At 46.9% G+C, this 14046-nt stretch overlaps 1 protein-coding gene across 1 annotated transcript in view; it reads right to left on the reverse strand.

The window, feature by feature from the left end:
- Positions 1-14046, reverse strand: part of PLXNA4 (plexin A4) — a 546538-nt gene that overhangs the window by 149360 nt on the left and 383132 nt on the right. Inside the window, exons 6-7 of the mRNA XM_087935355.1 lie at positions 6363-6486; positions 1778-1931 (exon numbers count right to left, since the gene is read on the reverse strand). Coding sequence (XP_087791481.1) covers positions 1778-1931; positions 6363-6486 — 278 coding nt within the window. The remainder of the gene's footprint in view (positions 1-1777; positions 1932-6362; positions 6487-14046) is intronic.

Raw genomic sequence — 14046 nt, forward strand, 5'->3', positions numbered from 1 at the left:
GGCTCCTATTTATGATGGTTTGCAGTGTCCCCAGAGGTCATGTAATTCCCCCTGTGTGACCTTCTCAGAAGCAAAGTCAATGGGGAAGCCAGTTTGACTTAACAACCATGTTGCTAATTTAACAGCTGCAGCGGTGGACTTAACAAAATGTGTTAAAAAAAAAATAAGGCATCAAATGGGGCGAAATTCAACTCAACAAATTTCTCACTTAAACACATCAATTTGGGGCTCAGTGGGGGGGTCCCTGAGTTGAGGCCTACCTGCATTTCATTTTCAAGATGATGTTTCCCCCATTTCGCTCCCCTCACCTGCACCCCACACAGCCCCGATGTTCTCAGCTATGACAAGCCCCTTCCCTACCCTTCATTCACAGTGACAGGTCCTTTCTATTCCCTTTAATCCTGGCCTGTCTTCTTTCGGTGACAACCTGAATGCTGGCTTGCGCTTTCATCTGACAGCCGCATCTCAGGGACCTATTAAGACTTTAGAACAAAGGTGTGCGCGTGTTTAATGCAAAATCTTTTGACCCCAGTTTGGCTAATCCACCTCATTTTCTTCCCCCCCCGAAAGAGTCATTAATCAATCAACGGCAAAGAGGACTTGACAAGAGCTCATCACGGTGTCTGCATGCGCAAAGATGCGCTCGTGCACTCCTGAATATATTTGGGGACGAGGGCACCCTCTTCCGCTGCCCGTCTGCTGCCTAGGGATAGCTCCACTAACGCACTGGATTTAATTGCAAGCCTCTTCCTGCTGGAGGGTTTTAAATTTGAATATAGATCATGAGAAGCTCCCAAGCAGAGGTGGGTATTCAGCCGGTTTGGACCAGTTCTGGAGAACCGGTAGCAGAAATTTTGAGTAGTTTGGAGAACCGGCAAATGCCACCTCTAACTGGCCCCGTCCCCATCTCTTCTCTGCCTCCCATTGAGTCCCAGCTGATCGGCTGGGTCTCCTTTGGTTGCCCTGCACAGGAGAAGAGAACTGGAAAGCAGGTTAGCGGGATGGGGAGCAGTGGTGGGATTCAGCCAGTTCACACCAGTTCGGGAGAACCGGTTGTTAACTTTCTGAGCAGTTTGGTGAACTGGTTGTTGGAAGAAACCATTAGGGCAGAGAACCAGTGATTCAATTATTCGAATCCCACCACTTGGTGGGGAGGGAATGGGGATTTTACAATAACCTCCCCCCAGGAGTGGAGAGGGGATGTGATTTTGTAGTATCATTCCCCTGCCACACCCACCAAGCCATGCCACACCCACCAAGCCACGCCCACAGAACGGGTGGTAAAAAAATTTGAACCCCCATCACCGTCCCCTGTGTTAGGGGAGGCATGAACAAAAGGCAGTCTATAAATGTAGATTCCTTTTGCCTGCAGCAAAAGCCCACTGGAGGCTTTTAAGAAGAGATTAGACTGTCATTGGTCAGAGCTGGTGTAAGGTTTCCTGCTTTGGGGTTGGGTGGGTTGGACTAGATGACCTCCAAGGTCCCTTCCAATGGGGTTTTTGCAGCATCCTTCTCCTGGACTGAGGAACAAAGGGAGGCTTTGCACTATCCTTCCCCCAGGAGCCCAAGCGCTCTGCCAGCAAAAACGCCCCAGGCCTTGACTCTGACGCCCGTGATCTACAAAGTATTGTAGATCCTCGCTTTAGCCTGGCAAGATTCTGTCTGTAGGCAAACAAACAACCATAAAGGAACTACTCAGAAGTCACTCCACTTGTTCCTGGTTCTTGGGACCTGACCCAGAGAGGACATTTGGGATCCTAACGGTATTGATGCTTACCATTTTCCGTGATGATCTTAGGGACCTCTTTGGCTGCTGGCGACAGGCACTTGATCTTGTTCCCTGACACCACTCCGTCCATTTCCGCCAGGTCTCCAAAGGAGCAATTGACTCCATTGGACAGCTCAGGCACGTTGTAGGTCTCCAACACCAGCTGCGGGAGAAAAAGAGGAGAGGAGAGGAAAGAGGGCGATGAGAAAATGCGGAAAGGACAGGAGCTACGAAAGGAAAGATGGAAGGAAGGTCCTGCTGCGGCCATTCCCCGTCAAAAAACAGGAGGCTGGGAACATCAAATGATGTGGTTTGTCTTCCTCATAAAGATAACGACAACTGTACAGGTGGGAATGCACATTGACAATGAGACACATTGTTGAAGACAACAAAGTCCACATTTTGGGCAGAGAAGACCGCCGGTTTGAAAGAGGGGACCAGAATTGAACAGCTTTCCATCAACAGAGAGGGGTGGATACGACCTCATCTATCTCCAGTCTACAACACAGTCCTTTCTGCAGTTCCAAGAAGGCTCCACGCCCATTTGCGCTATTTAGGTGACCCTGAAGGCACAGACGAACCTCCAAGCCGCCTCAACGACTCTCTAAAAAGGATGCAAATGACCAGCTGTCTGCAAGGAGGGTCATCCCTTCCCTTCCCTCACCATCCAAGTCAGAGAGGAAGAAGCTTCTTGGATGAAAAGCGAAACGTCTTCCAAGGAAAAACCAGAAAGTCCAGTTGCCTCTTGAGAAAAAAGCACCCTTGGGACAACCCATGACTTGGAGGGTTGAGAATCTCCACAGACAATGAGACCATTGAAAGAGTAGAAGAATTCATCGTCCTGGGCTCTTAAAATCAACCAAGGGGGTGATTTAATGTTGCGGGTAAATCTAGTCTAATGAAAAGAAGAACCAGGGAGATAACGAAAGCATTGTTCCAATAGTTGAGGAGCTCCTAAAGAAGCGGGAGTCAAACTATTCTCCAAAGCACCAAAAGGCAAGCCAAGAAGCAATGGATGGAAACCTAGAACTAAGGAGGAATTTCCTGAAAGTGAGAGGAATTAACCAACTGAACAACTTGCCTCCAGAAGATGTAGATGTTCCATCACTAACTGAAGGCATAGAGACATAGAGATTTTAAAAGCCAAAAAGAAATAAAAGAACCAGAAGACCTACTTACTACCAATCAACACCCACATAAACGGGGATTAACATCAGACCAACAATCTGTCAGAGTATATTCATGAACTGGAATAGAGTGGTAACAAGGTCAGCCAATGTATAGGCATAGCCACTAAGTTAGCCAATGAGGACTGTTTTGGAAACTGAAACTAGAAGTAGCCTAGGCTGGAAACTGAAACTAAAAGTAGCTCAGGCTGGAAACTGAAACTAGAAGTAGCCTAGGCTGGAAACTGAAACTAAAAGTAGCTCAGGCTGGAAACTGAAACTAGAAGTAGCCTAGGCTGGAAACTGAAACTAAAAGTAGCTCAGGCTAGAAACTGAAACTAGAAGTAGCTCAGGCTAGAAACTGAAACTAAAAGTAGCTCAGGCTGGAAACTGAAACTAAAAGTAGCCTAGGCTGGAAACAAACTAAAAGTAGCTCAGGCTGGAAACTGAAACTAGAAGTAGCCTAGGCTGGAAACTGAAACTAAAAGTAGCTCAGGCTGAAAACTGAAACTAGAAGTATCTCAGGCTGGAAACTGAAACTTGAAGTAGCCTAGGCTAGAAACTGAAACTAAAAGTAGCTTAGGTGTGGCTCTGTATTAAGCTCTGCAGCTATGTTGAGCTACGAGTCTGTCTATTAAAAATGAAACTGCACCTCTCCTCTGCTGTATATAATGCTTGCCTGCTGAACTAAAGTGAAACTGAGGTCTGTTTCTGAGCCGCTGAAGTTGCTGCTGAAGCTCTGAACTTGCAACATGTCTCCTTCTGTCTGAGTTTGCCTCCATGTTGGAGAAATCTACAACCGGTTTGTAAAATCTATGTTTATAAAGGCGTTAACTGAAGCATCGGCCACCTGTTTTTCTGGCACTGAATTGACGCTGCAAAATCAATCGAGCCACAAATAATGCCTACCCAAGCAACCACCGACTCAGACAAACAATCAAACGGTGAACAACAGGTCCATCAAGGAGCACCAAGATTGCTCCCACCAAAACTGGCAGGTAAGCCACGAGTATATAAACAGAGAGCAAACTCCACATAAACATCAAGATTAATACTAGACGATCAGAAAGTAAACAATTCCCCAATCAAGGGACTATTAATTCAGGCAAACAAGCTAACAGTAAATAACAGCCTAATCAAGGAACCAACAAGACTACTAACACTACGGATATCATTGTCATTAATACACTGCTCAAAAAAATAAAGGGAACACATTAAACAACACAATGTAACTCCAACTCAATCACACACCTGTGAAATCAAACCGTCCACTTAGGTAGCAACACTGACAATCAATTTCACATGCTGTTGTGCAAATGGAATAGACAACAGGTGGAAAGCGGAGGCAGTTAGCAAGACATCCCCAATAAAGGAGTGGTTCTGCAGGTGGTGACCACAGAGCACTTCTCATTTCCTGTGCTTTCTGGCTGATGGTTTGGTCACTTTTGAATGCTGGTGGTGCTTTCACTCTCGTGGTAACGTGAGACGGAGTCTACAACCCACATAAGTGGCTCAGGTAGTGCAGCTCATCCAGCATGGCACATCAATGCGAGCTGTGGCAAGAAGGTTTGCTGTGTCTGTCAGCGTAGTGTCCAGAGCATGGAGGCGCTACCAGGAGACAGACCAGTACATCAGGAGATGTGGAGCAGGCCGTAGGAGGGCAACAACCCAGCATCAGGACTGCTACCTCCGCCTTTGTGCAAGGAGGGACAGGAGGAGCACTGCCAGAGCCCTGAAAAATGACCTCCAGCGGGCCACAAATGTGCATGTGGCTGCTCAAACGGTCAGAAACAGACTCCATGAGGGTGGTATGAGGGCCTGACGTCCATAAGTGGGGGTTGTGCTTACAGCCCAACACCTTGCAGGACGTTTGGCATTTGCCACAAGATTGGCACATTCGCCACTGGCACCCTGTGCTCTTCACAGATGAAAGCAGGTTCCCACTGAGCACATGTGACAGACATGACAGGGTCTGGAGACGCTGTGGAGAATGTTCTGCTGCCTGCAACATCCTCCAGCATGACCAGTTTGGCAGTGGGTCAGTAATGGTGTGAGGTGGCATTTCTTTAGGGGGCCGCACAGCCCTCCATGTGCTCACCAGAGGTAGTCTGACTGGCATTAGGTACTGAGATGAGATCCTCAGACCCCTTGTGAGACCATATGCTGGTGCGGTTAGCCCTGGGTTCCTCCTAATGCACAACAATGCTAGACCTCATGTGGCTGGAGTGTGTCAGCAGTTCCTGCAAGATGAAGGCATTGATGCTATGGACTGGCCTGCCGGTTCCCCAGACCTGACTCCAATTGAGCACATCTGGGACATCATGTCTCGCTCCATCCACCAATGCCACGTTGCACCACAGACTGTCCAGGAGTTGAGGGATGCTTTAGTCCAGGTGTGGGAGGAGATCCCTCAGGAGACCATCCGCCACCTCATGAGGAGCATGCCCAGGCATTCTAGGGAGGTCATACAGGCACATGGAGGCCACACACACTACTGAGCCTCATTTTGACTTGTTTTAAGGACATTACATCAAAATTGGATCAGCCTGTAGTGTTTTTTCCACTTTAATTTTGAGTGTAACTCCGAATCCAGACCTCCATGGGTTGCTAAATTTGATTTCCATTGATAAATTTTGTGTGATTTTGTTGTCAGCACATTGAACTATGTAATGAACAAAGTATTTAATAAGAATATTTCATTCATTCAGATCTAGGATGTCTTATTTTTGTGTTCCCTTTATTTTTTTGAGCAGTGTATGTGAAAGGAGAGCAAATGAGAGTAAAGTCACCTCACTTCTGAAACTGATGATGTTACCTAGCTGGGTAATGAAATGTCTACAAGAAAACCATCAAGCTCAAAGCCCACCAAGGACCCTACAGTCTTCATCTTCTTCCCTTCCCTTCACCTCTTCCCTCTCCTTCCTTCCTTTTGTCCTTCCTTCCCTTTTTAATTCCTTTCTTCCTTTCTCCTTTTTCTTCACTTTCCTTTCCTTCCTTCCTTCACCTTCCTCCCTTCCCTCCTTCCTTCCCTCCTCCTCCCACTCCTCTTCCCTTCTCCTTCCTTTCTTTTTTCCTTCCTTCCTTTTTAATTCCTTTCTTCCTCCTTTCTTTTCTTCCTTCCTTCTTTCCTTCCTCCTCTTTCCTTCACCTTTCTCCCTTCCCTCATTCCTTTCCTCCCCCTCCTTCTATTTTTTCTCTTCCATTCTCTTTCCTTCCTTCCCCCCTCCCTTTCTCCCTCCCTTCCTTTCTCCTCCTCTTTCTGTTTTCCTTCCTTCCTCCTTGCCTCTCTCCCTCCCTTCCCCCTCCTCAAACCCCACTCTTTTCTATTACCGAAGACCAATATCACCTTGGTCACAAGGCCAGAGAGCCCTGAGCGAGGGGCCCTGGGTGTGGTGGAATCTGAGAATTCAAAAGCCCATAATCCTCACCGTCACGCTGTACTGGGAGACGGAGATGTTGTTGGGGTGCACGGTGAGTTGGACACATTGCTTCATCTCCGAGGCAAACCTCCGGGGCTCGCTGGACCGTTCGCACTGCTCCTTCCTGGTGCACCTGAGAAGCGAGGGAAGATGGACACAGAAGCCAAAGACATCAGAGGTCACCCCCAAATTTGCACCAAGTACAGCAGTCCTCGGCTTACGACTGGGTTGGTTAACGGCGGACCTTCCAGGCCTGTTGCAAAAGGTCTCGCGCAGCAGCAGAAATTTTAGGCTCCGTTGTGGTTGTAAATCGAGGACTAGCTGCACTGCTTAGGTCTGTAGTCTATGCTAGGCTGTTCTGACCCATCTCCTGAAACACGACAAACCCTCTGTATTTAAATAAATGATTCCCTTTATTAGGAGTGCAAACAGCCCCAGCCAAAAGTTTCTCTCTCACTGAGAGCTAACAAGTCCATCCGTCCGGGAGATGAATAGTTGTCTGACACACTTATTCATCTCCTCCCCCTGCCTTTTATCCCCAGAGCTAGAGTGGGGCTTCGCTAGTAGCGGTGGCTCTTCCGTTCCAGGGACCGGCCCATAGATTTCCACTGCTCTCCTCTCCTCGGCAAAAAGTTTCTCTCACCGCAGGCTAACAAGTCCATCCGGCAGGGAGATGAATAGTTGTCTGTCACATCTATTCATCTCCTCCCCCTGCCTTTTATCCCCAGAGCTCAGGTGGGTCTTTGCTAGCAGTGGTGGTGACCTTTTACCACTGCACCATAGAGAGCATTTTAACCTACTGCACTTCTATATGGTTTGCCACTTGCACAGTGGAGGTTGATAGGACCTTGATAGGACAGAGCTCCAGAGGGTTAACGTCATTGCCCAGAGGATCATGGGTTGTCCTCTCCCCTCTTTGGAAGAGCTTTAGAGCTCCCGCTGCCTTAAGAAAGTTCAAAGCATCCTCAAAGATCCATCTCATCCTGGGAACCCTTTTTTTTTTTTTGAACTATTACCATCTGGCAGACGGTACAGGAGAATAATAAAAACAAGGACAAAAAGGCTGCAAAACAGCTTCTATCCCAGGGCAGTAGCTCTTTTGCATTCTGCTGTATATAGTGCAGTGTTGGTGTGGTGTCGGGGGTTTCCGGTTCAATGTGTGAAGGGTTAAGGATGTGCGTTGGTGTTTATTTTCATGGGCATGATGTGCACTGAAGATGGTGTTTGATTTCGTTGTATGAGGTGCAATGACAATAAAGTAAACTAAACAGAGCTAGGGTGGAGCTTTACAAGCAGCAGTGGCTTTTCCGACCCAAGGACCGGCCCATAGATTTCCACTGCTCTCCTCTCCTCTTCCTTCTGCACATCCGTGCGTCAGGCACTAGACCCAGCTGTTCCTCCTCTTCCTCATCGGCCACCTCCAGACCTGTACTGCTTGTGTTTGTTGTCTATGCTTGGCTGTTCTGACCCAGCTCCCCAAACACGACAAAACCCCCTGTAGTTAAACAAATGTTCCTTTTATTAGGAGTGTCAGCAGCTCCGGCAAAAAGCTTCTCTCACACACACACCGCACGCTAACAAGTCTGTCTGGCATGGAGATGAATAGTTGTCTGCCCCACCTATTCATCTCCACCCCCTGACTTTTATCCCCAGAGGTCGGGTGAGGCTTCACTAGCAGCAGTGGCTCTTCCGTCCCGAGGACCGGCCCATAGATTTCCATTGCTCTCCTCTCCTCTGCCTTCTGCTCATCCGCACATCAGGCACTGGACACAGCTGTTCCTCCTCTTCCTCATCAGCCACCTCCAACATAAGCCCCAATTATTATTATTAATTACATTTATACAAAGCCCAACCCTTAATGAACTATAGCAGTGGTCCCCAACCTTGTTTGTGCCGCGGCTCGGTACCGACATCACAAAATCACCCGCGGCCCGGTACCGGCAAGGCGGTACCACGCATGGCAAGGCGAGCCGAGCGACCAGCCAGCCAGCCGTCCCCCGCTTCTCCCCGCCACCTTCAACTCCTCCTTTGTACCTGTGTCGATGGGTTTTGCGGCGGCTTCGGGACGGTCGCTCGACTCGCCTTGCCATGCATGCTGAAAGAATCCTCACGCCTTAGTTTTGTTTGAAGCCGCCCCCCCCACCTCGATGAAACTAAGGCGCAAGGATTCTTTCAGCACCCAAACGCCGCTTTCGACCCGGAAAAGCTCACCGGAAGCACTTTTTCATCAAAACAAGATGGCGGCGCCCAGCAAACTGGCGTTCCAGTAGAAATTGTTCCATGGACCAGTACCGGTCCAGGGACCGGTGGTTGGGGATCCCTGAACTATAGTACAGCGTAAAAGCATGGTCTGGTGTATATATAACTTGCCAAGACGGGGCATTTCCACAAAGTTCAAAAAAGTCATGGAATAAAGGTGGTATTTTGTGGCCTCCAGCTTGACTTTTTTGACTTGACGAGTCCCTCCTGCCCCCCCCAAAAAAATCCAAAATTATTCCAAAATTATGCTCAACCCATAATTATCCGCTCCTTGTTTTCGAGACCCAAAACACCAAATCCTTGCCCAGATCGGAGAAGGATGAAATGACATCTTTCATCTCGTAATCACCCACCTAATAGGATGCACGATTAATATCAAAAAAATAAAAGTCCAGGCCACCGTGAGCTAATTATCCACCATTAAGCTAATGCAACAGACCTTCAGAAAGATTCTTTATTATTAAGGGCAACTTTGGCCCCCCTCTAAAATTCACTCTGGAGCTAAAATTGGGAAGCTAAATGATTCAAGCTTTCCACTGCCTTTGAGGGTTTTGTTTTCCAGAGTTAGAATAGAATAGAGTAGATCTGGAAGGGGCCTCAGAGGTCTTCTAGTCCAACCCCCTGCTCAAGCAGGAGTCCCTATACCAGTGGTGTCTAATCTTTTGGGGGCTCCTGTGCCAAAAATTGTGTGTGTACTTGCATGCTCGCGCTTGCGTTCCAGCACCCAGAAGCAATGCGTGCCCCCCATGCCCCCTACACATGCACGCGCAATCCCTACCCATCCACCCCCCTCATCCCCTTACCTGCACTATGCCTCATAGCTGATTTAATGCCTTCAGGGAGTCCTTGAAGTAAGACCACTATTGAGACCGAAATGTCTGGTGCCTTGGAAGCAAAAGGTGGGGGGGGGGGGGGGGGGGGGGGGGGGGGGGGGGGGTGGGTTTGGGGGGGGGGTGGGGTTTTTTTTTTTTTTTTGGGGGTTGTTTGTTTTTTTTTTTTTTTTTTCCTTTTTTTTTTTTTTTTTTTTTTTTTTTTTTTTTTTTTTTTTTTCTCCTCTCTGTGTTTTTGCTCTTTTCCTGGGGGGTTTTTTTTTTTTTTTTTTTTTTTTTTTGTTTTTTATTTTTTTTTTTTTTTTTTTTTTTTTTTTTTTTTTTTTTTTTTTTTTTTTTTTTTTTTTTTTTTTTTTTTGGTGGGGGGGGGGTTGGTTTTTTTTTTTTTTTTTTTTTTGGGTGTTGGTTTGTTTTTTTGTAATTTTTTCTTGGGGTTGGTTGTTTTGTATTCTTTGGGGGCACGGAATTTTTTTTGCTTAGCGGACAGTTAGAACAATTCATCGGTGGAACGACTTGCCCCCAGAAGCTGAGGGTGTTCCAACAATGGAGAGTTTTAAGAAGCGACTGGACAACCATTTGTCTGAAATGGTATAGGACCGTGTTAGCAGACTATGCACGCTTGTAGGAAGTGGTACGCAGAGCCATTTCCCTCAGCACATGAGAGGTCCCCCGGAAGTGCCCCACTGCACATGTGGGCGTGCGCCACCACCCGACAGCTGATTGTCGGGTATTTGGCGCGCATGTGCAGGGTTCAAGGTGTGTGGGGCGAGACATGCAGGCATGCGCAGAGACACGTGGCATGCGAGGGGGGATCGTGCACGCATGTGCAGGGGGCATGGGGGGGCCAGCACGCATTGCCTGAGGCCATTTTGGAAGCATCTTCAGGGCTGCCAAAGCAAGACCGGGTGTGATTCCATTAGGGGTGTTTGTTGTAACCCTGACACTGGGTGGACTTCAACTCCCAGAATTCCTCAGCTGGCCTGCTTTAAGAGAGACGGGCATCAATTCCCAGAATTCCTCAGCTGGCCTGCTTTAAGAGAGACGGGCATCAATTCCCAGAATTCCTCAGCTGGCCTGCTTTAAGAGAGATGGACGTCAATTCCCAGAATTGAAGTTAAGAAAGTGGCTTCCTCTGTTTGTGGTGGGTGCCTTTTCTTCATAGATAGAAACCGACATGCAATCGTGACCCCTTAATAAAGGAGAAAACTTACAAGTATTTTAAAAGAGCAAGCAAACAAATTGATTTTTGAAAACCTAGAAAACAAAAGGGTGACGACACGCAACGTTGTGCAGCTGCCGACACCTCACCAAAGGGCTGAATGAATATCGACATTTTTACTTGTTGCTGCTGTGAAATCCAGTTTGGTCTCCAAGGAGACCAAAAAAAAAAGAAAAAGAAAAAAAAAGAAAAGAAAGAAAAATAATCTTACATCTCCGTACAATGTGCAGCTTTCAATAGTGGGAAATAAATGACGTTCCCGCTGAGTGATTTGATTATTCAAAAAACTGAATATTCTTTTTTTTATAAAAAAAAAGGGTTGTTGTATTAATAAGTAAGAATTGTTTCCTGGCTTATGGAGGCCCCCAGCTAGCATCTTTGTACTGGGACCATTTTGAAGCCAATTCTGAGGGAGGGCAAAAACAGAGAGTAGTGCCCCTTCCCGCACCCTGGTGTAAAAAAATAATAATAATAATAACACAATGTATATTTTCCTGGCGGTCAGTGGGAGCATATGATTGGCCTCAGGTCCATACAGTGATTCCTGCATTCCTTTTCCAAGTTCCATGCTGCTAGTTTAGTCACTTTATCAACCTTGGCATGAACTTCAACTCCCAGAATTCCTCAGCCAGAATGCCTTAAAATGGGTGGACTTCATTTCCCAGAATTCCCCAGCCAAAATGCCTTAAAATGGGTGGACTTCAACTCTCAGAATTCCTCAGCCAAAATGCTTTAAGACAAGTGGACTTCACCTCCCAGAATTCCCCAGTCGGAATGCTTTAAGACAAATGGACTTCACCTCCCAGAATTCCCTAGCCAGAATGCCTTAAAATGGGTGGACTTCAACTCTCAGAATTCCTCAGCCAAAATGCTTTAAGACAAATGGACTTCAACTCCCAGAATTCCCCAGTCGGAATGCTTTAAGACAAATGGACTTCACCTCCCAGAATTCCCCAGTCGGAATGCTTTAAGACAAATGGACTTCACCTCCCAGAATTCCTCAGCCAAAATGCTTTAAGACAAGTGGACTTCACCTCCCAGAATTCCCCAGTCGGAATGCTTTAAGACAAATGGACTTCAACTCCCAGAATTCCCCAGTCGGAATGCTTTAAGACAAATGGACTTCACCTCCCAGAATTCCCCAGTCGGAATGCTTTAAGACAAATGGACTTCAACTCCCAGAATTCCTCAGCCAAAATGCTTTAAGACAAATGGACTTCAACTCCCAGAATTCCCCAGCAGGAATGCTTTAAGACAAATGGACTTCACCTCCCAGAATTCCCCAGTCGGAATGCTTTAAGACAAATGGACTTCAACTCCTAGAATTCCCCAGCTGGAATGCTTTAAGACGGGTGGACTTCACCTCCCAGAATTCCCCAGCCAATTTGGACACTTGGCAAGGCGCCTGTATTTATGTTGGTTACAGTGTCCCAAGGGGATAAACCTTCCCAATCCGATTCTGACAAGGAAGTACAATGGAGGAAGCCGGACGATTCATTTAAGAATGGCAGTGACTCGTTTAACAACTGTGGCCAAAAAAGGGGTCATAAAATGGGGCAAAACTTTCTTAACCACTTACTGGCTTTGGCCTGGAAATGTTGGGCTGAAATTGTGGCCGCCAGTCGAAAAATAATGGTTTTTATTTGGGAATTCACAGCCCTTGTTCTTGCTTTGGCCTTCTCGGCCTGTTTCCTCAGGAAGACAAAAAAGTTCCTCACGTCACCTGACTGCCCCCCCACACGCACTTCACCTTGTGAACACCTCAACACCTTGCTCAACACCTTCGCACCAAAAGGTGTGAAGAAAATCATCCCAAAAAGGAAGGCACAAGTCAGTGAGGGACAGGTGAAAACATGTGAATACTCTGACTTTGCCAGAAATGAAGCAGACGATGATTGGGTTGGCATTAAGAAGAAGAGGAGGAGAGGAGGAGGAGAATTGGAGAAGGAGAAGACAAAAGGGAAAGAAAAGGGAACGCGGAAGGAAAAGAGGAAGGAGGAGAAGGAAGGGCAAAATGAAGACGAGGAGGGAAGGAGGGAGAGAGAAGACAATGGCAGTGAAGGAGAAAGAGAAGGAGGAGAAAGAGAAATGGGGAAAGAAGAGAGCAAAGAGGAGAAATGTAGAGAAGGGAAGAAAGTATGAAGAAAAATGAAGAAGAGAAGGAAAGAAGAGAAGAAGCAAATGAAGGAAGAAGGAAATTGACAGGAGGAGGAGGAGGAGGAACAGAAAGGTAACTATATCAGCCTCCACATATTAACCTAGGGATCCAAGAAAGAAATAAAAAACTCAAGAAAAAAACATTCCTTTTCATCGGACATCAGCCAAGACATTTTAATTTAGTTTAGGTCCTCCCTCCCTCCTTCCATTGATTCTCTCCTTCCTTCCTTCCTTCCTTCCTTCCTTCCTTCCTTCCTTCCTTCCTTCCCCCCTCTATTTCTCCATTTCCTTCCTCCTTCCCCTCCTTTCTCTATTTCCTTCCTCCCTCCCTCCCACCCTCCTCTATTTCTTCCTTCCTCCCTCTTTCTCTATTTCCTTTCTCCTTCCCTTCTTTCTCTATTTCCTTCCTCCTTCCTTCCCTCCCTCCTTCCCTCTGTTCTATTTCCTTCCTCCCTTTCTTCCTCCCTCCCTTCCCCTCCCTCAATTTCTCTATTTCCTTCCTCCCTCCCTCCTTCCCTCTATTCTGTTTCCTTCCTTCCTCCTCCTTTCCTTCTCTATTTTCTTCCTTCCTCCTTTCTTCCTTCCTCCCCCTCTATTTCTCCATTTCCTTCCTCCTTCTTTCTCTATTTCCTTCCTCCCTTTCTTCCTCCCTCCCTCCCCCTCCCTCAATTTCTCTATTTCCATCCTCCCTCCCCTCTCCTCTATTCTATTTCCTTCCTTCCTCCTCCCTTCCTTCTCTTTTCCTTCCTTCCTTCCTTCCTTCCTTCCTTCCTTCCTTCCTTCCTTCCTTCCTTCCTTCCTTCCTTCCTTCCTTCCTTCCTAATTTCCCCCCCAAGTCAATCCAGAGGCTACAATCCAGAATCAACCCAATCCTGCCTAGAAGGGGTAACTTCTAAATTCGGAGTGCAGAACAGATTCTATAAATCAAACGCACTTCTGTGTGTGTGCTTTGAAAATGGAATCCATTCTGCTCCTGATAACCCGTGGGAAGCAAAGGAGAAGCTTCACAACAGCATGCAGGGATGGGGCCTCTCTTGGTTATTCCAGCCCAGTTTATATCATCTCTTCGGGCTTTAGAAAATACTTTCAGCCGGGGCCAAAAATCCACCATCCATCAATATCGTTCTTAGCAACTCAGCAACAATGTGAAAAAGAAAAGAAAAGAAAAGAAAACCACCCCCAAACCCAAAAAACCACACAAGTCAATAACTTTTGCTTAAAACTTCAG

Source organism: Pseudonaja textilis, chromosome 5, assembly GCF_049901715.1.
Source record: "Pseudonaja textilis isolate UNSWEBS1 chromosome 5, rPseTex1.2, whole genome shotgun sequence".
Taxonomy (NCBI): domain Eukaryota; kingdom Metazoa; phylum Chordata; class Lepidosauria; order Squamata; family Elapidae; genus Pseudonaja; species Pseudonaja textilis.